This window comes from Alternaria atra (assembly GCF_907166805.1).
Source record: "Alternaria atra isolate CS162 genome assembly, contig: 25, whole genome shotgun sequence".
Classification (NCBI taxonomy): domain Eukaryota; kingdom Fungi; phylum Ascomycota; class Dothideomycetes; order Pleosporales; family Pleosporaceae; genus Alternaria; species Alternaria atra.
In genome coordinates this window covers 170,423-191,382 of record NW_025091323.1, presented here as the reverse complement: position 1 = coordinate 191,382, position 20,960 = coordinate 170,423, and the positions used below count along the sequence as shown (strand labels likewise).

Sequence of the window (20,960 nt, the reverse complement as noted above, 5' to 3'; positions counted from 1 at the left end):
CGCACAGCAGCGAAGGCTTTACAGACATTACTTGCGCGAGAGTACGATATATACAACTGGGCAGAGTCGCCAGAGATCATGACTCTGGAGGAGTAGCTACACTACCAAAATCCGAAAAGTCTGACAACCAAGTCAAGACAAGACAATCTCAACTGCCTCACGACGCCTCAATCCGCAATCAAGACAACCGTAGGGTTTCTCTCGCCCCAATCGTCAAGAAATCGGTCTCAGATTGTCTTGACTTAATGTTGCGGGGGTGTGCCCTTTAGACCGTCATCTCCTCACCTTTGAGTTCGAAGCAATACTCAAAGCAGCCTCAAACTTTGTCTGATCCTCTTCTCGCGAATAACGATCCAATGTAATAAAACGTTTCCGCACCTCTGGCTTAGTCGAAAGCTTGTATAGAAGTGTTCGGAAATGATCATGCGTCCTAACATTTTCCCACGCTCCCTTCGTGTCATGTATGTTAATATATCCAACTACAATACCTGCAATTCCAGCCGCAATAGCGGTTGCAACAGACGTTCCATTTCTAGGACTGAACTGTTGCAAGTGAGATCGCTGGTTCGCAGTTGGAACCTGGACACCTAGCGTACCGAAAACATCGTCGTTCCGCTTGTGAGGGTCATCTGGAAGGGAAGGATTGAAGTCTTCGTGCTTCCCTTTATTGTTAGTACCTCGTATTAAGATTACCGACGGATGATTTGCTGGGAACAGCTCAAGCTTGCTCCCACCTAGATTGGAAGCTGCGGCAAATATCAAGAGGTTCTGGTTTCGATGCGAGAGGGCGTTGCTAATGGCGTTGCTGACTATGCGATTCTCAGCGACATATTGCTCTTGCTCCCATCCCAGAGATAGGGAGATAATGTTGGCCTTTCGCTCCTCGATAGCCCATGTGATAGCCTACAATGTCTAGGTTAGCGGCAAACTCCATCCGCGGGGTGTCCAGCTCTAGTACCTTGGCAAGATTGTTGCTGGTCCCTCCGGGATCATTCTTCATGTCCTGGTCTCCGGCTGCTATACGTGCAACACAGATGTTCGCAAATGGCGCAATTCGATGAATGATTGATAGCATTGCTGTACTATGTCCGTCTTCGTCCTGTGGGCAGACGCTTGATTGCCAAAAATCCTTCCAAGTACGGTTCTGTGTGTTCGATCCAGAAAGCACACCTAGCCGACGCTTCAATTTGCGATCAACAAAACGTGCTTGGCTATTAAAACCAGTGTCTATAACAGCTATAGTCGGCCTTCTATCGTCGCTGGCGTTGTCGGTAACATGCTTGTGTAACCAAGATGTGGTGATAGTATCTAGCCAGTCCCAAGCCAAGTCACTTCGAATCTTGTCAGCTTATATCTCAGCAGCTGAGGAACCAACTTTTGAAACGCACCTGTCTGTCTTCGGTACTTTGTCAGCACCATCTGTCTGCAGTCCATAGTGGCCTGTAGATCTGCAGCTCTTTGGTGTTCGCGACACCATGTTATCTGGACATGCCATTTCTTGAAACAAGTCGAACAGTGGGCGGACAACGTGATTTCCTAAGGCTGAACGTCTCCCAGTTGCATCAAGTTTCTCTTAGAACAGTGGACGGTCAGAGTCGATCGGTAGACATTCTTCAACAATACGTCGGTATCTGACCTTGTGCTTTTCTGGTAGATCTATGGCCGGCCATGCGCTGTTTGAGCTCACTTCCGTGCAGCAGGATATGCAAATCGCGTTACTCTTCTCAGCATCTGACGAGTCTGCAGGGACAGCAGCGACAGTGTTCATTGCAGGTGTTATTGATCCTATTTGCACTAACAAAAGGCCAAGGTTGAGAACATATAAGTAAGGATGTAAAAATGGTACACCATTGGAGCCTTCGGTATATTCATTCTCGTTCTGTTCCCAAGCTTTTCTTGTGTCTGTGGTGACTTTAAGAAACGGTGCTTGAGAGTCAACACTACTCGTTTTCAGGAGCTGTATTGTCTCGAGGCTCCATGCAGCGTTCATCCACTCTAAGGGGTAGTATTGCCAGACAGCTTTCGATATGGTGAATGCAAGGAAGATCTTGTGTCTTGCAGATAGTTCGTCTCGCATCAGTGCCTCGGAAAGTAACTGTGGTGCGCCTTGCTTCGGGAATATGCTCGAGGAGAAAGAGCCCATGCTCCAGCCATAGCCAGAAGTATCGAATTGCCTGATGACACGTATCTGGAAGCATCTTATGTTCCACGTCAAGATGTCGCAAAAGTGATTCAGAGTCTTGGACAATGCTTTATAAGTCAAAGGCTTGCTCTCCACATCTGTGACTTCTGAAGAAGAGAATTCCAGACGAGCCTTTCCTTTGCGCTCTCTCGGAGATAGTTAGCTATCGTACACAAACATGATGTACGCTCGGACCAACCTGGGTAGCTGAAACTGTACCGGTGTCCAATTATAAAAGTCATCATGCTTGTAAGCAATGACCGAGTCGAAGGAGTCGTATTGGTCATCGAATGTGCCTTGCCCAATACCCGGAAGCCGCAAAGCGCAAAAAACTGCTCGGGCAGACGCATCGCTCCACCTTTTCCCCGGGCACGAACACGGTAGATGTGTGTTGTTGTGAAATATGTTATATAACGCTGTGGTGACCGCACTTGAGTGGCTTTCGAGCTCAAGCTTGCTAGTAGTATGTCGCGTAGTGGAAGACGGGGTGACATGCGAATCGTAACCACAGGCTGTATTACGGATAGAAATACACTCGGCAATGTTCCTCATGGCTGCTTGATTCGATGGAGACTGCGGCTCTGAAATCAGGTTCTGTATGAATCTGCTCATGTTCTGAGCTGCGCTTTCTAGATTGGTCGCATTGCCCTGATGCCTCAGTTGTCAGTGTTACACGGGGTTAGGCTATACTTCTCTATGCTCGGTCCGTACTAAGGCGAGGTAGACTTAAGCGGTAAGCCGTGAGGTTTGTCTGGCGATTCGTAGTGGAAAAGAGTTATCGAAGTTAACCAAAAGGTAAAGACAATCCTATTCTATAAACGATAGAATAACTAGTTGACAATCTGTGTAAGAGATGAACTATTTGAGTTGACCACAACGAGTGTAATAATGAAATCCATCCATCCTTTATACCCATTGTCTCTAGTCCTGTCCTCCCTAGCCTCCTATCCAAGAGGGAGGTTTGGGAGGACCACGGCTTCCCTTGCCTCACTGGCCTCCCGGAGGCCCTGTCTTGGCGGGATGCCAATCCAGTCACGTGATCCCCCCGCGCCCCGCGTCGATCACCAACTTCTGACGAGGACGTGGTTGGCCTTCTACCCCGTCACTCCTCGTCAAGGAGAGAATCCTTTGTGTTACCTGTAACATGTGGGTGGCAAGAGTAGTAGGCGGAACAGCATAGCCGCATAGCTTGCAAAGCAGTACGCTAGAGGGCGCATAGAAAGTAAACAAATCCATAGTTAGGGACTGTACAGTAACTGCAGTAATAGCGGCAAGCAGTAGAAAGCAAGGAAGAGAGATATCAGCAATATAATACGCGTTCTTAGTAGAAAGCAGCGGCTTGTTGACAGAAGAAACGCGTACGCGTTGCGTGCTAGTCGACGCGGGTCTATTGTTGTTGTTGCTGTTTGGCGCCGAAGTAGGATCGAGGTGGAAGCGCATGGGTGTCTCCCACTACCGCAGGTGATTGGCTGAAAACGCCATTGAGGGCTTGATGGCCATGGTCATATATCTTAGGGTCGCTCATTCAGGGTTTCTTAGGGGATTAAGGGCTATAGCCGTTAATCCTCTCGCCCATTAATGATAGAAAAAAACCCTAACGCAACTCAGGGCTGAGTTTCGTTAACGCCCTGGGATAGGGGCCGTGCGCATGGCGCTAGGCCCGGCCGGCCAATCAGCAGAATCCGGGTGCTTGGCGGAGCACTCGGGTTCTGTGGCGCGTTCAGTGTCAAGGGAACCACGGTGGTTACCGTGACAATATGTTAAAATCATACAAGCATGCTGGCTGTAAGCGCTTTGCTAGGAGTAGCTGTATTGTCACGAGGCGGGCGGGCAGGAGAGATAGGTGCACGCGGCTGGTTTGATTCACTACGTACAGACTGACAGTACGGGTCAAGCTATTGACAGGACGTAGCTCAAAGAGCTACAAGCAGAGCAGGTTTTTCTCTACAAACGCTGGGTGCGCTAGCAACACCCGGCATCTGTGCGGCCAATCAGCGCCGAGCAGGTCTTAGCGCGCTGGAACTTAACTCAGCGCCGTGACATGTATCAGTTTGTGATTCTCGGGAGTCTGAGCCGGATGACGTCAATCGCCACTCAAAACCGCGCCACACCCCGCTTGGCAACTGCGACGCGTATCTCAATAGCGTTCGTACCGTACACTATCTAATTCTTCGATCTCGCTTTACGCCGGATTCTCAAATGCGTCCCTCTCAAGCCGCTAATAGGGACCACGAGTTGATTAAATATCTCCAGCTCCTGCCTGTGACCAGTTCGGACGGCCAGTCTCAACGCACCAATGCAGCTCCTTTTTCCTTCAGACTGCGAGAGCGCTCTACTCTACGCGATGCTCTTGTCACGCATGTGGAGCTTCTACGTCTCCGCCTGCGTAAGTTTACGCGTCTCTAGTAGCTTGTAAACACTAATGGCGTGCATAGCCGTCCAAGGAGCTTTCGTGGTGTTAACAGACGGTATTACGCCCTATTTCCTCGCCGGCACTCCCAGGCCTCAATCAAGCGAGGAAGCCGGGTCTCGCGTCGAAAACGCCAGCTGGTTAGGGGCTGCTAATGCCGACCTGCAACATTGGCTTTGGATCTTCCAGCAAACAATTTCTGTCAATACGTCTCCGGCGCCACCAAATGAAAAAATCTTCAGTATACTCTCTTTGAATGAAGATGACCGGTCGTCCAAACTCTCATCTGTATGCCGCGCTCCGCATCTGTCCTTCTACGCAGGGACGCCCATCACTTCTGAACAAGGCACAACCATTGGGGCCGTCTTTGTTGTTGACAATTCCGCGCGAAAGGGGTTTTCTGACAAGGATGGAGAACTCTTAACGGTCACCGCGGAGAAATGCATGGCTCAGCTTGAATCTGCACGCGAGACTGCAGTCCAAGAGAGATGGAAGAGGATGAATGATCAGCTTTGTCGGTTCGTTGGGTCTCGTGCAATTAGGGATCAGCAGCTGGAAGAGCCTCCTTCCCTAGGAAGGATAGATCAACAACGACGCAGGAAGATGCAGATTGAAGAAGTGCAGGCTCTGGCACTCCGACATGGCCAGGACCCTTCAAAAGCAGAAAATGTTGCATTGCCGGAAAATGGCTTCAGCATGGGCGCTGAATCTAATCGACTCATACATGCTGAAATCGAGACAGCCCAACGCGTCGTGAAGGAGGATGAGATACATGAAGCACGAGCTATTACCGCTCAAGCTAATGAGGACAGTAAGCGTAGCAACGGCCAGGGTGAAACTACTTACCGGAAAATCTTCAGAAGAGCTGCGGAATGCTTGCAAGAAGCCTTGCAAGTTGATGGAGTGCTGTTCACTGATGGCCTAGTTGGCTACCATGGTGTCGTCCAACCTATGGTGGAAGTAGAAGAAGAACTGGAACGCGAGATGGTACAAAGGCCACGGAGGGAGCGCTTTCCCGAAGAAAGCATCGGTGATGATCCTTTCTTTCCCGAGTACGGCAGACCACCACCTGATGCTCCGCTACGCCAGCAAGGTAACAGTGGCGGAGTACAAGGCGCAACTACAAGAACGTATACGAGCCCGGAATATCTGAGAGGTATCTACGTCGAGCGTCCCGCTGAGATCCTTGGCATGTCTACGCGTAACTCAGGCTTGGCTCCCGAGCGTAAATTCCTAAACGAAACTACGTTAGGACAAGTTAAACTAGACGAAGGCCACCTACAACTGCTGATGGATAGCTGTCCCGACGGCAACGTGTGGTATTTCCACGATACTACGGATATTTGCTATCTGCTAAGGAACGATATTCTAGTTGAGAACGAATCACTGGAAGAGACACAGCATCTCATTTCGAACTTCCCAGGCGTGCGCCAAATAATATTCCATCCTCTGACGGATCCTGTAAGCCTTAAGCGCCTTGCTGGATGTCTCGCATGGTCCACGCGATCGTTGCCTGTGTTATCAGATACTACGGATCTTCCCTCTCTTCGTGGCTTTTTGCATGTCCTTGAGTCCGAAATATCCAGAATCGACGCATCAGCAGCTGTTAAGCAAAAGGAAGCTTTTATCTCCTCGATTAGTCATGAATTGAGTACGCCATCGCGCCCACTCTAAACACATTTGACATCACATTGATTTCACTAGGAACTCCACTTCATGGCATCCTCGGCTCCATACAGCTCCTTGCGGATACGGATTTAGACCCTTTTCAGACGGGTTTGGCCGACACAATAAATTCGTCTGGCTCGGCGCTTAACGAAACGCTTACCAGTGTTCTATCGTATGCAAGAATCAATCAGTTTGAGCGACAACAACACAAATACCGGCAGAGGCGGCCTCCTGACGAAGATTGGTCCCTTCCAAACAAGATGCACCTTCCTCCAGGTCCAGAGACGGATTTCAAGGGCTTATACGTATGCACGAACATTGCCTTGCTGTGTGAGAACATTGCCAGCGTGTTGGAGGCCGGACAGTCGTACGACAGGCCAGCAGACCAGCGCGACGTTACTGTCGTCGTCGAAATTGATTACGAAGAGAACTGGAATTACTTCACCGAACCTGGGGCCCTGCGCCGAATTGCAATGAATATCATTGGTAATGCGTTGAAGTATACTATGGAAGGTTCGGTAATTATCACACTCGCCGCATCAAAAACTGCTACGGGCGACACTAAGATAGGTGGCGATAATAGTTCACGGCGGACGATTACTCTTACCGTCAAAGACACTGGGAAAGGAATATCGAAGGACTTCATGGAGAACCATCTCTTTGTCCCCTTTACCCAGGAAGACACGACGTCATCACATGGTGTCGGGCTCGGAATGTCCATCGTGAAGAGTTTGGTGTCGTTGCTCGCCGGTGAGATCATAGTGGACAGCGAGCCAGGGAAGGGATCCAAGGTCACAGTCATGGTGCCGATGAGACTCTGCGATTCCAATCAAGACGAAATGGGAAAGCCGGCGCTCGAATTAGAACGATGCACTGCATTCCTCCGTGGGGAATATCTCTCTGTGTTGCTATTCGGCTTTCCAAGCCTCGTTCGCCTAGCTGTTGAGAAATATCTCCGCGAGTGGTTTCACTGCAATCTATTGGTCAGCACTGATACTGCAGAGCCGGATGTGGTATTGGTGGAGGAGGGCAATGACGAGGTCGCTAGTGATGTTGAAAGAACAGCGCAGCGTTATGGTCGGTGCGGTGTCCTACTTAGTATTGCAATGATCGCAGATACACTAGCCAAGCCGATGCGCCCAATCAAAGGGTACAGGAAATGGGAGCGGATTCCACGTCCCATAGGCCCTCACAACCTCGGAAAGGCACTTTCGGCATGTGTCGTCAAGTTACGAGAGCTTCGCGGACATAGAGGCAGCGGCGAGGGAGATGAAAATGATCGTGGACAGTACATCCATGGCAAAGCCGATCACCAGTCGCGAGACGACAAGCGAAGAGTTGAGGAAGGCACACCTAATTCGTCAAGAAAACGATCGCAGGCGTCTCCAGCCATATCGGACACAGCCAACAGCGAGAACGTCCCTTTACCGGTAATGGAGAATACGCTACACAGACATACGGACACACCAAATGAAACAGTTCTTCCAACTCGCTCTGGAAGCTTCGTTACTGGCTCCCAAAGTGAGAACCCGAGCATGGATCCGCTGAACCTCCGTATTCTTGTCGTTGAGGACAATGCGGTGAACAGAAGGCTTTTGGGGGCCTTTCTGAAGAAGTATGGCTGTCGCCATGTCCAATACGCGGAGAATGGTGCATTAGCGGTCAAGATGGTGGAGGGACGTTCGGAAGGCTTTGATGTTATTTTCATGGGTGCGTTCCTAGCTAGTTGTTCCATCACCCCATGTCTTACCCCAACGTTTCCTCTTTCCTACATGCATTTGTATTTTTCACTATCCTGTCATCCAGACAAAGCGACATACTTCTAAAGCGTACGCTGACTCGAACATAGATCTTTCGATGCCTGTTATGAACGGCTTCACAGCTACGCGCGAGATCCGTCGCATAGAGCACGAACGATTCTCCGCCCAACCATCTTTTGATCCCACAACCTCTGCCTACATAGTCGCGTTGACCGGGTTAGCGAGCGACCGCGATGAAGACGAAGCTCTCGCTGCTGGTGTGGACAAGTTCGTCACGAAGCCTGTGCAGTTTGACAAGCTTTCGAGGTTGTTGAAGCAGCGGGAAGAAGAAGTTTCAACAAGTGGACAAGGACAATCGTCCTAAAAGGACCTAAAAATGAATGTTTTCCGGATTGGGGTTAGGCTTCGGTTTATAAACATGGCTTACCTAATGATACCTTCGCGAATCTTGCATCGTACTTTTGCTGAAGACAATGTGACAATGGGAGGGTAGCTGAATAGAGGACGTTGAGTTAGATGGAAAAGTCGGAATTGAGAGAAAGAGACGATTCAAGAGGCGGGTGGTTGTGTATAGGCTCCACTCCAAGCACGCAGGGCTGAAAGCATGTGGCGAAGTGAGGCTGATGCAGGCATCCTTGGGACTACGCCATCGTCGAAAAGTGTGCGAACACCTTGATCACACTAGCAGGGGGTGGCCGAGCCGCACCGGCCGCAGGGTTGTAGCATGTTGCCACTGCAGTAGGTATTCGTGAGGTTATGTTGTTGCCAAACCATTATCTCAAAGTTTGAGATTGAGGCTGTGATCCAATACAGATCATGTTGAGCTAAGCCTCGTAAGGCATCCCTGCGGCCCCACCGCTCGAGCCACCCGCACTGCATGTATAAGATAAGCTGCCAAACCCATCTCCTCGCTTAGTGTAAGATACTGCTGCTGTTGTGTTTTCTGCGCTCTGGTTCTTCTCCCATTCTTACGGTGATAGTGGGTGGATGCAGGAACCTCGTCTTGTGTCGACAGCAGGGGATGCACCTCGGATCCCGCACGATCGATCAGTTCCGTTAGTGCTTTCGTGACTATGCCGACGTCCTGCCTGTTCTGCATAGCTGTTGCTGTGAGGACTGGAGTAACGGACAAGGTGGAGGAGCGCCGATCTGCCCACATTGGCGGTTTGCCAAAAATAGACGGCGCTGGGGCAGGGGTGCCGCATGACTGGCGGTGCCCATTTTCAGGCCCCGCACGGTCGCTCAGCGGCAGCCGCCGCCGCTGCTACTGCCTGCTCGCCATCCGCTGCCCCCTACCTCGACATACGACGATGCGCACTCCCGTACTCGAGACCTGTTGAAACGTGAGCGTTGTTCTGCATCGAGGGCTCCACGATGCCTGTGTCGCACGATGCGTCTCTTGCAGTTCGACCAGCATGGCGGTCTTTGCCTGACCAAGGACCTGAGCGATGAGGAGCTTGCCTCCCACCCTTACGCTATCCTCTCGCATACCTGGGGTAAAGACGAGGAAGAAGTCAGCTTTGCAGACCTGAACAAGGATTCAGCGACAACGAAAGTTGGATACAAGAAGCTTCGATTTTGTGGAAAGCAGGCTGCCAAAGATGGTCTGCGCTACTTCTGGGTGGATACATGCTGTATTGACAAAAGCAACAACGCCGAACTTTCGGAAGCCATCACGTCGATGTTCTGTTGGTACGGCAGGGCAGCTAGATGCTACGTGTATCTCTCAGATGTGCCGACAAGGACTGGCTGCTTCACCAATGTCTCGTCACAGCCATGGGAACTAGCATTCCGCAGCAGCCGATGGTTTAGGCGCGGCTGGACGCTTCAAGAGCTCCTCTCCCCCAGATTTGTCGAGTTCTTCGATTCGGATTGGATTCGTTTGGGCGACAAGGAGTCTTTAGTGCAGACACTTCACGAGATCACCAAAGTTCCTCATCGTGCTCTCCGAGGCGCCCCGCTGGATAACTTCAGCGTGGAAGAGCGAATGTCTTGGGCAAAAGATCGTGAGACAAGGCGCGTGGAAGATACGGCGTACTCCTTGTTGGGTCTGTTCAACGTCAGCATGGTGCCAATCTACGGCGAGGGCGAAGAGAGAGCCTTCGCACGGTTGCAACGGGAGATCCATGATGGTGAGTGATTCATTTTGGCGCTTTGGTCTTATCTGGCTGCAGTATGCCTGGTCTCTACGTTGACTTGATGAAAGTACAGACGACTTTATTGCTCGCCTTCCGTACGCTCCTGACGCGCCTTTCAACTCGAACACCTCTCAGCACGAGGCTACCTGCCTTCCTAACACTTGGGTTGATCTCTTGAAAGAATTATACTAATGGGCAGATGGGGAGGGTGAGCAGTACATCTTTTGGCTGAGCGGCATGGCCGGCACTGGCAAAACAACAGTTGCACGTTCGGTCGCCCGCATGTACTATACAAAGCAGCATCTCGGTGCCAGCTTCTTCTTCTCCAGAGGCGTTGGCGACGCTAGTTGGGCGGGCAGATTCGTTACCAGCATTGCGGTTCAGCTGGCGCGAAGCGTGCCTGGCATCCGTCGTCATATCAGTAATGCTCTTATACAACGTCCTGAGATCGCCAGCTAGTCGTTGCGCGACTAGTGGCAATACCTTGTCCTTGAACCGCTATCGAAGTTGGAGAGCCCAGCAACATATGTCCTGGTGATCGACGCACTTGACGAATGTGAAGGCAGCAATGACACGCAAGTCATCGTGCAGCTCTTGGCGATGTCTGGGTCGTTGAAGTATGTGCGGCTGCGAGTGTTCCTCACAAGCAGGCCTGAGGTGCTGATCTAATATAAGCTGGGACAAGTGCTAGACGCAGGGCGACGAGATTTTGTGCTGCACGAAGTGTCGCCGTCCATTATCGACCACGACATCCAGCTCTTCCTCGAATACAGACTGGACCTGATTGGCTAAGAGAATGGTGAGGAACTCGGCTGGCCGGGCGCAGAAGTCATCCAAAGCTTGGTTCGAAGCGCAAGTGGCTTGTTTATTTGGGCTGCGACAGCATGCCGCTTTATTAGCGAAGGCTTGTTTGCGGAGGAGCGGCTGCATATGCTTGCCGATGGCAACGATGGTGACAGCGCCGTCAGTCCAGAAAAACACCTCAATCAACTGTACCTGACAGTTCTGCAAAAGTCTGTTCAAAGCAGCTATATTGCGCGAGAGCTAGCTAAGTATCACATCATGATGCGGCAGATTCTTGGGAGCATTGTAGCTTTGTCTTCGCCTCTCTCCGTCCTATCGTTAAGCATGCTTATACAGATCCCAGAGCAGAGGGTCAATCGAATGCTGAAAGAGTTGCATGCCATCCTTGACATACCCAAAAGTCAAGACCAACCGCTCCGTCTGCATCACCCTTCGTTTCGCGACTTTCTTTTCAGCAAAGACAGATGCGTCGACGTGAACTTTTGGGTAGACGAGAAGCAAGCGCATTCTGCTCTGGCCGGCAATTGCATTCAGCTGATGTCGAGCACGCTCAAGCAAGATATATGTGACATGAAAGCTCCTGGTACACTAGTAGCTGATGTGGAGAAGGACCGTGTTGCACGGTGCCAGAGTTCGCAACAAGCAAGTTAAGCAAGTTTTGAGGCTCACTTGACTTGCTTGGGACGATTTTGCGGTAGTAACGAAACTTGCTTGACTTGGAAGCGGTATTAGCACAACTTGGTTGGTAAACTTCCATAACTTGGGTAACTTGGGTAATTATTATAGTTAACATATATGCAGATTACTGCGGGTGCGCCTCCCAGTTGCACAGATCATACTCTCCCTCCAGCAGCGTCTCAGAACGCGTTGCCTCTAGTTTCTCGACGATCCCTGGAGTTGGACGTTCGAATCCAGCACGTGTCCAAGCTCGAATGCACTGCAGTGTAGCTAGTAGTTGAGCTCCTATTTTGCGTCTCTTTAGCTCTAATAGATCACCGAGCTCGCTGAACAATCGCTCGCACTCGCAGCTGCTAGCAGGTATCGTTAGAACGTCAAACGCCAGCCTAGCTAAGTTGGGATACTTTGGTTGTAGTTCAATCCAGTAACGGATAGGATCACAGCCTTGAGTGAACTGCTCGCGCGTCCATTTTGGCTCAAGCTTCTTCCAGCGTTGGAACTCGTCGATATCCTCGTCGTCGCTGCTATCGTCGGCGTCAGCTATCGCGGCGATAGCGTCCTCGAGCGCGCTTTGTAGTGGCCTAGGAGTAGTTTGTACAGCGTTAGTTGGCTTGTATTGCTGCCAAAGCTGCTGGAAAGCTACGTTGTTAGCGTGTAACCACTCTGGCTTTGAGCGCCAGCTGCGATCGCAATAGCGTTTGTAGTACGGATGGAGTATTGTTGCGGCGTAGTAAAATGGTGAGCTATCAAGCTTAGAGTAGTAGGTGTTGGCTTTAGCCCAGGCGGCGCGGAGGTTGATGGGCAGATGATCCTCAGGAGCGTTGATCTGTTCGTAGTTGACGTGATTATATAGTTTAACCCGCTGCTCAAGCTCGTGTAGTAGCGTTTCGAACACCAGTATTACTGAGTATAGGGCGCCAAATTGACCTGATTTACCGCGCCCTTTAAGCTGTTTAGTGGCCTGCTTAAGTGGTTTCAACACCTCTGTATACTCCGATATCACCGCCCAATCTGCGGCTGTAAGGCCGTCTAATCGCATCCACTTTGGTACGTCAGGAACCCTGTTGCCGCGCCTCTTAGCGATATCGTCGAGATTGCGCGTGTGCTAGATGTGATAGTTGGCGTAATTGCTCACAGCGTGCTGTAGTTCAATAGCCCGCTCAAAGCAGCTATAGAATAAGTTCCAACGCGTAACAACAGGCTTAATTAGCTCTAATATCGCCTTCTGATTGTTTGTGGGGAGCTCGGCGTTAGTAAGGAGCTGGAAACGGTTGAACAGATCGTACTGTTGGGGCGTTTTAATATAGTTAATCACGTCGATAAGTACGCCTAACGGGCCATCCTTGCGCCAATTCGTCATCGATTCCTCTTCCTCTGCGCGCTCCGCTGCGTCGTTATCGTACGAATCTAGATCCTTACCAAATATAATAGCCTGGCCGATGAGGTTAAGCGTATAAGGGCCACAGCGTAGGCGCTAGTAAGCTGCAGTAAACCCGTACTACCCAGCAAGATAGGTAACGGCTGTGTCGTTAGCGTACGCGTTATCAAGGACGAAACAACCAAGCCTTAGCGGCGATATCCCAAACTTCTGCAACGTTTGACCAACAACCTCAGCAATCCGTTCCCCAGTATGGGCGCCTGTTAACTGCGGCAGCGCGATAGGCATGTCGAAAACCGTCCCTAATGCGTCGGCGTAGTGCGCAACAATCCCAAAGAAGCCCCGCTTGCCTCCCTTTGTCGTCCACCCGTCAAAGCTTATATGGATTTTGCTAATAGCTTTAGACAGCGCAGTAACAACCAGGGGTAACATGAACTCATATAGCCGTATTGCATACGCCTTAACGCTGTTAGCGCTCGTCCACAACGCACTCTCTGCTTCAGGGCTTGCGAAGCCTATCATCGATCGGAAAGCAGGTGTTTCAAGCTCGCAGAGAGGGTGGTTGTTCTCAATAAGCCACGTAACAGCTGCGTAGCGGAAGGCCTGTACGTCAAAGTTGCCTAGCTCATTAACTAGCTCCTAGCTAATTGCTACACCAGATCCAGTCACCATCGCAAGCGATCGCTAGCCAAATGCTCGCTTTGTCGCTGCTTGTAAGCCGATTTTTGTGAAGTTGTAACCTGCTTTCGGTTGCTTAAGGTAAGTAATCGCGGATGTAGTTGACTGCGTAACCTTAAGGACACTATCGTGTGAGCGACGCTGATGGCAGAACTTGCAGATAAAGTAGATCTCATCAGTGTTACTGCGCAGCGCAACTCGATATCCATGGTTGTATATCCAGCTTTTTTGGCGCTTCTGTAAGCGCAGAGGCTTGCAAAAGCGCGACAATCGACTCCAATTAATGCCGTCAAAGTTGTCGAGGAAACGCTCATCAAACGAGCTATCGACCTCGCGATTATCGTTGGCGGCGCTAGCTACCGTAGCAGCGTTGGAACCCTCGATAGGCGGTACAATAGCCTCGTTAGGCACGGCGTTAAGCAGCAACAGGCTCTCGAAAGGGTGCTGTTCGGTAGCCTAGGACGCTGCGTCAGCCAAGGCTTTGCGTGGTGATTGCCGCTGAGGTAGCTTAGGTGCTAATATTATCAACGAGCTTTGCTAAGTATCAGCTAGCTCTAATAGCTGCGTATTGGTACCTGTACCGCAGGTAACGCGCACGCGTTTGGCGGGCTGTTCAGCAAGTCCTGCGCTACGTTTAGTACCTTTAGCGGCTCGTTGAACAGGCATAGAAGGCAGTAAAAATCAATAATAACACAGTAGCTCGAAAAGACTGTAATAACACACGCTAATATAACAATAGGTGCAGAAGTAGGTAGTAAGTGTTAACGCTACGTGTTAGGGCGCGTAAGCTAACTACGTACCGTATCGTAAGCATAGGCCCACCTACTGCAACACCAAAAATCCTATCACAATTTTATTTTCCTGCCACAACAAAAATCTTATTAGGTTACTCAAGTTATTCAAGTTTACCAAGCAAGTTTTCTAGGTAAACTTGACTTGCTTGATGTTTTTATGTAGATGAACTTGACTTGCTTAACTTGGTGCCAAGCCAAGTTAAGCAAGCAAGGCTTGCAAGTTACTTGCTTGTTGCGAACTCTGCTAAAAGGCAGCTTGGCTGAGCGTCGTAAAATTTGGGTTTCAGCTAAACACAGCCACCACAGCCACCACAGCCACCACAGCCACCGCCACAAGTGAATAAACCAGGTCCTTCATTGGGGCCATGGAATGGTTGAGGGCGGCTGTGTAGATGATATGAGCTCTAGTCTTCTTCGCGTTATCGGCAACCCGAATTACTTAGAATGACTAGCTGACAGCATTCAGCGTCAATTTCATTATTGATGCTTTACCGCTGGGACGATTCTTGTCTGACCAACCACAAACTTTTCAGCATGTTTCTGAGAGACCTGTTTAAGTGGAGTAGAGACGCTACACCACACCCTCAGCCCCAGCAGTGGCGTTCGAATGAGTACTATTCGGGATCACCCACCGATCCTCCTCGCGTCGATGCATTTGCATTTGCATCGAGCCCCCTCCCCGCCCGTAAGAACAGTAATGGAGGAGCAAACATGTCTGAGCTAATGAATGTGTGAGGAATAGACGTAATGGGAACTTCCCATTATCTCTCTCCATCTGCTCCTGGAGACGGAGTTGTGGGAAGACCTAGTAGTCCAAACACAGAAACCCCCAAAACCGAGGACGATCTTACGAAAGCCCAAGTCAAACAAGCCCTATTACCGGACCAGAAAGACGATCCAGAAGGAGTGCTGGATGACAAAATAACTCTTGGGGTCAGCCAGTCTCGGTCCGAGCGAATCAAACGACTTAAGCCTCTACCGCCAACATCCATGGTGGTCGAGCCATTTGGCGGACTAAAAAGCCCTCTAATAACGACGTCGTACCATCTAGGACTTCCTAACTCCTACACACCTAGCGAAGGCACCAGCAGCTCGAATGAGAAGGAAGATGTAACTAAGAAGCCTACCTGCAGTCTCAATCTGGTCTGCTATAGTAGAGGGTGCGTGGTGAGCCAAATACAGGTGACTATGCCAACTAAGTTCGAAACCAAAGAAGACTACGACAAAACTATGGCAAGATATCCGAAGATAATTACTTCCGACGAAGGACTATTCAAGGCCCTCAGAGACAGATACCAGAACAAGATGTGTGGCTTCTGGAGACGTTGCTTTTCCTTGAAAACTCTCAAGTGCCTAAGATTGCTTTCAGTACGTTACCATTTACCCCCTTGAAATACTAGGAATTGAGTGATGTGTAGTATACATTGGATACGCGGCCATCCGCTGTACCATTTGACGAAATGACCATGCAAGAGGTCCTCTATGCATACAATCATCCATCTGAATTCGGCCCCGAAACGGATTGGGTCGAATGGATATTTCGACTACGACAGCCGGACAAGCGTCATGCGCTTGAGTTCGTTGAAGGGTGGAATCGAACTCGAATTGCAATTCTTGGCGTCATTCCTTGTATTGCGAGCACTCTTGTTGGTGTGATATGGAGCTCACGAGGTGGAGACGTGCAGACAGCATTCACTGTGGCTGCATTCATCTTGACACTTGCTACAGGTAAGTTGAGGATATGATGGCTACTTTGGTCAAGCTGATAAGTTTAGTTCTTCTTGCGCTGTTAGCCGTTATCAGTGGGATAGATTCAAAGCCCAGATAGTCGACGGTGCATTCGCTTCCTAGACCCTGAGAGACTCTTACCCTGCCGGTTTTCTCGAGAGCAATCGTGTGAGCGACGAAGAATATCTCCTATTATTACTGACTTTGCTGTTGTTGTACCAACGCACTCCAATTAACGAACACCGTCATCATAGAGATACCTTACTATGTTAAATATCTCTCTTCTATAGAGGGAGACCAGGAATTAGCATGAATATATAACCTATGAATTTGCCGCAGCGAAGCTTCGAGCATCCTCTAGATCAAGTAACATGGTCATTCATCGAACTACGTTTGGAAATTCGCCACTTCAACATTCTCAGGAGTAGACGAACGCCTCGATCACGCTAGCAGGGAAGATGGCCGATCCGCTCTGGTCGTAGGGTTGCCATGAACGTCCGCACTGGATGGCATTGCGAAGAGATTATAAGGGTCATTATCGATGACAGGACGGCATGCAGCCTTAGCTACGGTAGTACCTTACTAAGCACAGCTACCAAGGCAGGGCGAGGTTGGAAGGCCCTGGCGTATAGCTTACGTCAACGAACACACCCCGCATCGAAACTGTAACCCCAATCCCAATCACCTTCCGATACAGCCATCGTACGACTTCGAGATGCAGTGCAATGGACGACTATAGCTAACGCGAAAGCTTAGATGCCATAGAGATCAACCATCGCGCCGCCCTCCAGCTCCGCAGACCCTCCATTAATTCCTCGTCCGACCCAGCACGTCCTCGTACTTCTCGAGCACATCACAATCGATCTATATACAAACAGTAGCTAAATATTGATTCAATAGTTAAAGGGCAACATCATGAGTTGGCTGGGGTCTAAAAAATAGGGTTGGCAGGTCTCACCCAGCGGGCATGGCTGGGGACAAAGACCAACTGAATGGCTGATGGTGGCGTAAGTCAAGGGTCTATGGTAGTGCGCACACCACCCTTATGGTTCGACCACTCACATCCTTTATCCTAAGTTACCCCGCTCGAAACAGCTTCGACTGCGCTGAGGGTGATCAGATACAGTACTGGCGAGCGAGGTTTGTCTTGATTGGCCGCGGAGCCAAATTCCCGCTAGCAACCTCCATTGATATGGACCTCCCTTAACTTTATCACAAATAAGCTCCCCTCGCGCCAACCCGTACGAAGTTTAGCAGGGATGTTCAGCTCTGACAAACATGATAACCGATTGAGACGGCGGAGCGGATGCTGCATAGTAATAGTAAGACCCACTGTTTATAGTCCTCCAGCAGATGCTTTACTTGAGCTGAAATCAGCTTCCTCCACTCGCTCGAATTCCCCACATTCCCACTATTTGCCCTGTCTCGATACAAAAAATGGTGGTAAGTTATTAGATCATGTTCTCTGGCCCTTTGCAGAAAAGAAAGCCGTCTCACATGTCACATGTCATAGTCTGTAAGCGTCACGTTTGAGTACGTCACGGGTCTGAAGCGATCCATATTTCAGAACCCGCGTTTGAAAGGCAGCTGGGATAGCAATGGCCGATATTCCGAGCAATGGACGGAGAGCCCTATGGCGACGATCGTTGGCCCTGATGGCTGCCCCGTGTTCACTACTTCCGTTTCATTGGATCTGGCTGATGTTGGTACAACATTCCGATGGGGTGTGGTTCTAGATGGTAATGGGCTCTCCAACTTTTGGGGGGTCCCCACAGAGGTCAAGGATGTCAACTCCGCGGAGCGGTATCTGAAATTTCAGATTCAGGGGCCCAATACAGAAGCTCCCATTCAACAAGTCGAACGCTACTACTTGACATATTGCCGTCGGCTCGGCGCCAATAGACGCATTCCAACGGGGGTTGGAGATCACTTGCTACACTTTGCCGTCTGGGCACCAAACGCGCAAGCAGTATCCGTTGTCTTCGGTTATCTGAACCAGGGCCACATCGATGACCAGGGCATAGGGATCAACAATGCGTGTCCAGAGGTGGTCCTGACCCGATCGCGAGACGGGGTTTGGGAGGGCAGCCCAGAACATCCTTACAACACTTTCCAGGGCCTCCCTTACATGTATAAAGTTCGCAACAAACAGGGCGAGCTAGTTTACCGCACCGATATCTTCTCGCGCAGCCAAATTGGGAAAGGTGATCAGGAACCACCGCACTGGGATGGCAGTGTTGAGACTTTGGATGGCCTTCTCAGCTGCAGCGTTGTCATTGACCCTGATGTGATAAGGGAAGAATTTGAATCGACAGCGCCCAATCTTATCGCCGCTGAGGAGTTCTGGGCAACTGAGTTTTCGCATGGCCGGGCAGTTCCGACAAATTTAAACGATCTGGTCATCTACGAGTTACACATCGGTTCGCTCGGTTTTGGAAGGGCAACGAGCGGCGACTTGAGCGACGCTATTGAGTTTCTGCATCATCTGCGCACACTCGGAGTAAATGCGGTTGAGCTGATGCCCATGGCAGAGTTCGAGGGAAAAGTGGGCTGGGGTTATGGAAACACCCATCACCTCTGCGTGGAGTCAAGCGCTGGTGGTCGTGACAAGTATCGCCATTTCGTGCGCGAGTGTCATCGGAATGGAATCGCCGTCATTCAGGATGTGTGTTATAATCACTACGCTCAAAAAGCAACCCGCGCTGAATGGACTTACGACTCCACGCTTGCAGAGGACAATATTTACTATTGGTATGAAGGACGCAGCTCTCAGTATTCGGATTCGTCTGGAGGCTATATCGACAACGGTTCGAGCGGGTACACTCCGCGATTCTGGAACGAAAACGTTCGCCAGCAGTTCATCAGTAGTGCAGCTTTCTTGATCGAGGAGATGCACGTCGATGGACTCCGCGTTGACCTGACGGATGCCATTCACCGGGACAATAAGCTTCACGCTGATGGGCGCGAGATTGGCCATGCCAATGTATTCGGGCAGAAGTTTCTGCGTCAATGGAGTCGAACCCTGTATATGATCAAGCCGTCAGTGATGCTGATCGCGGAAGATCACACACGGTGGGATGCAGTCACGAAACTACCAGCACAGGATGGACTCGGATTCCAGGCAAGGTGGGAGGTTGAATTCTACCACAGCCTTATAGGCGATTCAAACCATTCAGCAGGTCGGCCTCGGCTGCTTTTGAATGCAGGATTCGGTGGAAACAACGCGCTCGAGTTCGACAAGTTCTCGGAAACTTTATACAATACGCAATATCGTCGAGTGGTTTTCCCCGAATCACACGACGAAGCCGGTAACGCTGAAGGGACTGCTCGCACCATATTGGTCGCCGTGAATCATGCGCCTGTGTTTGGTCCAACACGCACTGTGGCCGAGGCCCGGTGCCGTCTGTGCTACGGTCTATCACTTCTCTCTGCAGCCACCCCCATGTTCTTTATGGGCGAGGAGGTGGGCGCTCAGCAGCCCTACAAGTACGAAGGCTTCATCCACCACCGGGAAGACATCATCGAACTGCGAGATGGGATAGGTGCATCCATGTTTCACTTCTACCGGGATCTTATCAGCCTACGAAAAAGGCTAGCCTCCATTCGATCCCACAACATCGATGTTCTGCACCAGTCTAATAGTAACCGAGTGATTGCGTTCAAGCGATGGAGTGGTAACGAGGAGGTAATTGTAGTGGGCAGCTTGAACAACTCAGCGTTCAGCAATGGATACACGGTGTGGAAAGACGCTACGGCCATTCCCAATGGGACCTGGAAAGAGGTCTTCAACAGCGACTCAGCGTTCTATGGCGGTCAGAATATCGGAAACTACGGACAGGCAATTCAGGTGACTACCAACCGTCTTAATGTTGTTCTACCTGCAAACAGCTTCGTTGTGTTCGTAAAGCAGTAGTAAACTAGAATGTATTAAGTTGTCGTCTTTACAGCAAGGAAATTTATGAGCGTCTAGTACGTCTAGACATAATAGAGATATCTAAGATTATCTACGTGCTTTTTAGTTGTTCCATTAATTATTATACTCTACATATAAACTAGTTACTATAACGTATTCCATCACCGAGAGCGACAAACCACCAAAAGCGACAAAACTTGCCAGGACCACAACCACGTCAACAATCCTATTATGTCTCAACCACACAACGCGTTACTAGAAGAACACGAAGGTAGGCTCCAGCTTGCCCTTCAAGCCTATAGATTAGGCCATTTCCGAAGCCATCGAGCCGCTGCTAGAGCATTTAACGTCAAACACCATACTCTCTCTAAACGCGCTAAAGGAATTCCATTTCGAGTCGAAACACCTACAAATTGCCAGAAGCTGACTGCAACTGAAGAGCACACGATCGTCCAATATATTCTCAACCTTGACTCACGGGAATTCGCGCCCCGACTGTGTGAGGTGGCAGACATGGCGGATAAACTGCTGGCTGTACATGGCGGACAACCAATAGGCAAGCGATGGGCTGAGCGGTTTGTAACACGTTCGGCTGAGCTCAAGATGGCTTTCAATCGAGCAAAGGACCGTCAGAGGATACTACAGGAGGATCCTCAGGTTATTAGCGCGTGGTTTCAGCTTGTTGCGGATACCAAAGCTGTTGACAGGTCTAGAAAGTACGGTGATATCTGATCGGAGAGACAGAAATTCTAGACTTTCGGTGAGACCGAGAATATCGAATTGACCGTCGGCCAGACCGAAGAGCTGAAGTTGAGGCCGTAGATATAAA

General features: G+C 50.1%; 4 protein-coding genes across 4 annotated transcripts; 3 read left to right on the top strand and 1 right to left on the bottom strand.

Moving 5' to 3' along the window:
* Positions 1 to 273: 273 nt before the first annotated feature.
* ALTATR162_LOCUS5078 (uncharacterized protein) lies at positions 274 to 1,477 on the bottom strand (the record flags this gene model as incomplete). Its single annotated transcript, XM_043312695.1, has 3 exons — positions 274 to 903; positions 959 to 1,331; positions 1,389 to 1,477. 3 exons carry the CDS (start codon positions 1,475 to 1,477, stop codon positions 274 to 276), a joined length of 1,092 nt encoding a protein of 363 aa, XP_043168630.1.
* Positions 1,478 to 4,381: 2,904 nt separating this feature from the next.
* ALTATR162_LOCUS5077 (uncharacterized protein) lies at positions 4,382 to 8,384 on the top strand (the record flags this gene model as incomplete). Its single annotated transcript, XM_043312694.1, has 4 exons — positions 4,382 to 4,568; positions 4,618 to 6,243; positions 6,297 to 7,970; positions 8,110 to 8,384. The coding sequence occupies 4 exons, from the start codon at positions 4,382 to 4,384 to the stop codon at positions 8,382 to 8,384; spliced, it is 3,762 nt and encodes a 1,253-aa protein (XP_043168629.1).
* Positions 8,385 to 15,024: 6,640 nt separating this feature from the next.
* Positions 15,025 to 16,318, top strand: ALTATR162_LOCUS5076 (uncharacterized protein; the record flags this gene model as incomplete). Its single annotated transcript, XM_043312693.1, has 4 exons — positions 15,025 to 15,175; positions 15,233 to 15,858; positions 15,909 to 16,218; positions 16,266 to 16,318. 4 exons carry the CDS (start codon positions 15,025 to 15,027, stop codon positions 16,316 to 16,318), a joined length of 1,140 nt encoding a protein of 379 aa, XP_043168628.1.
* A 1,337-nt stretch (positions 16,319 to 17,655) lies between these two features.
* ALTATR162_LOCUS5075 (uncharacterized protein) lies at positions 17,656 to 20,131 on the top strand (the record flags this gene model as incomplete). Its single annotated transcript, XM_043312692.1, has 2 exons — positions 17,656 to 17,661; positions 17,732 to 20,131. The coding sequence occupies 2 exons, from the start codon at positions 17,656 to 17,658 to the stop codon at positions 20,129 to 20,131; spliced, it is 2,406 nt and encodes an 801-aa protein (XP_043168627.1).
* Between the last annotated feature and the right edge of the window lie 829 nt (positions 20,132 to 20,960).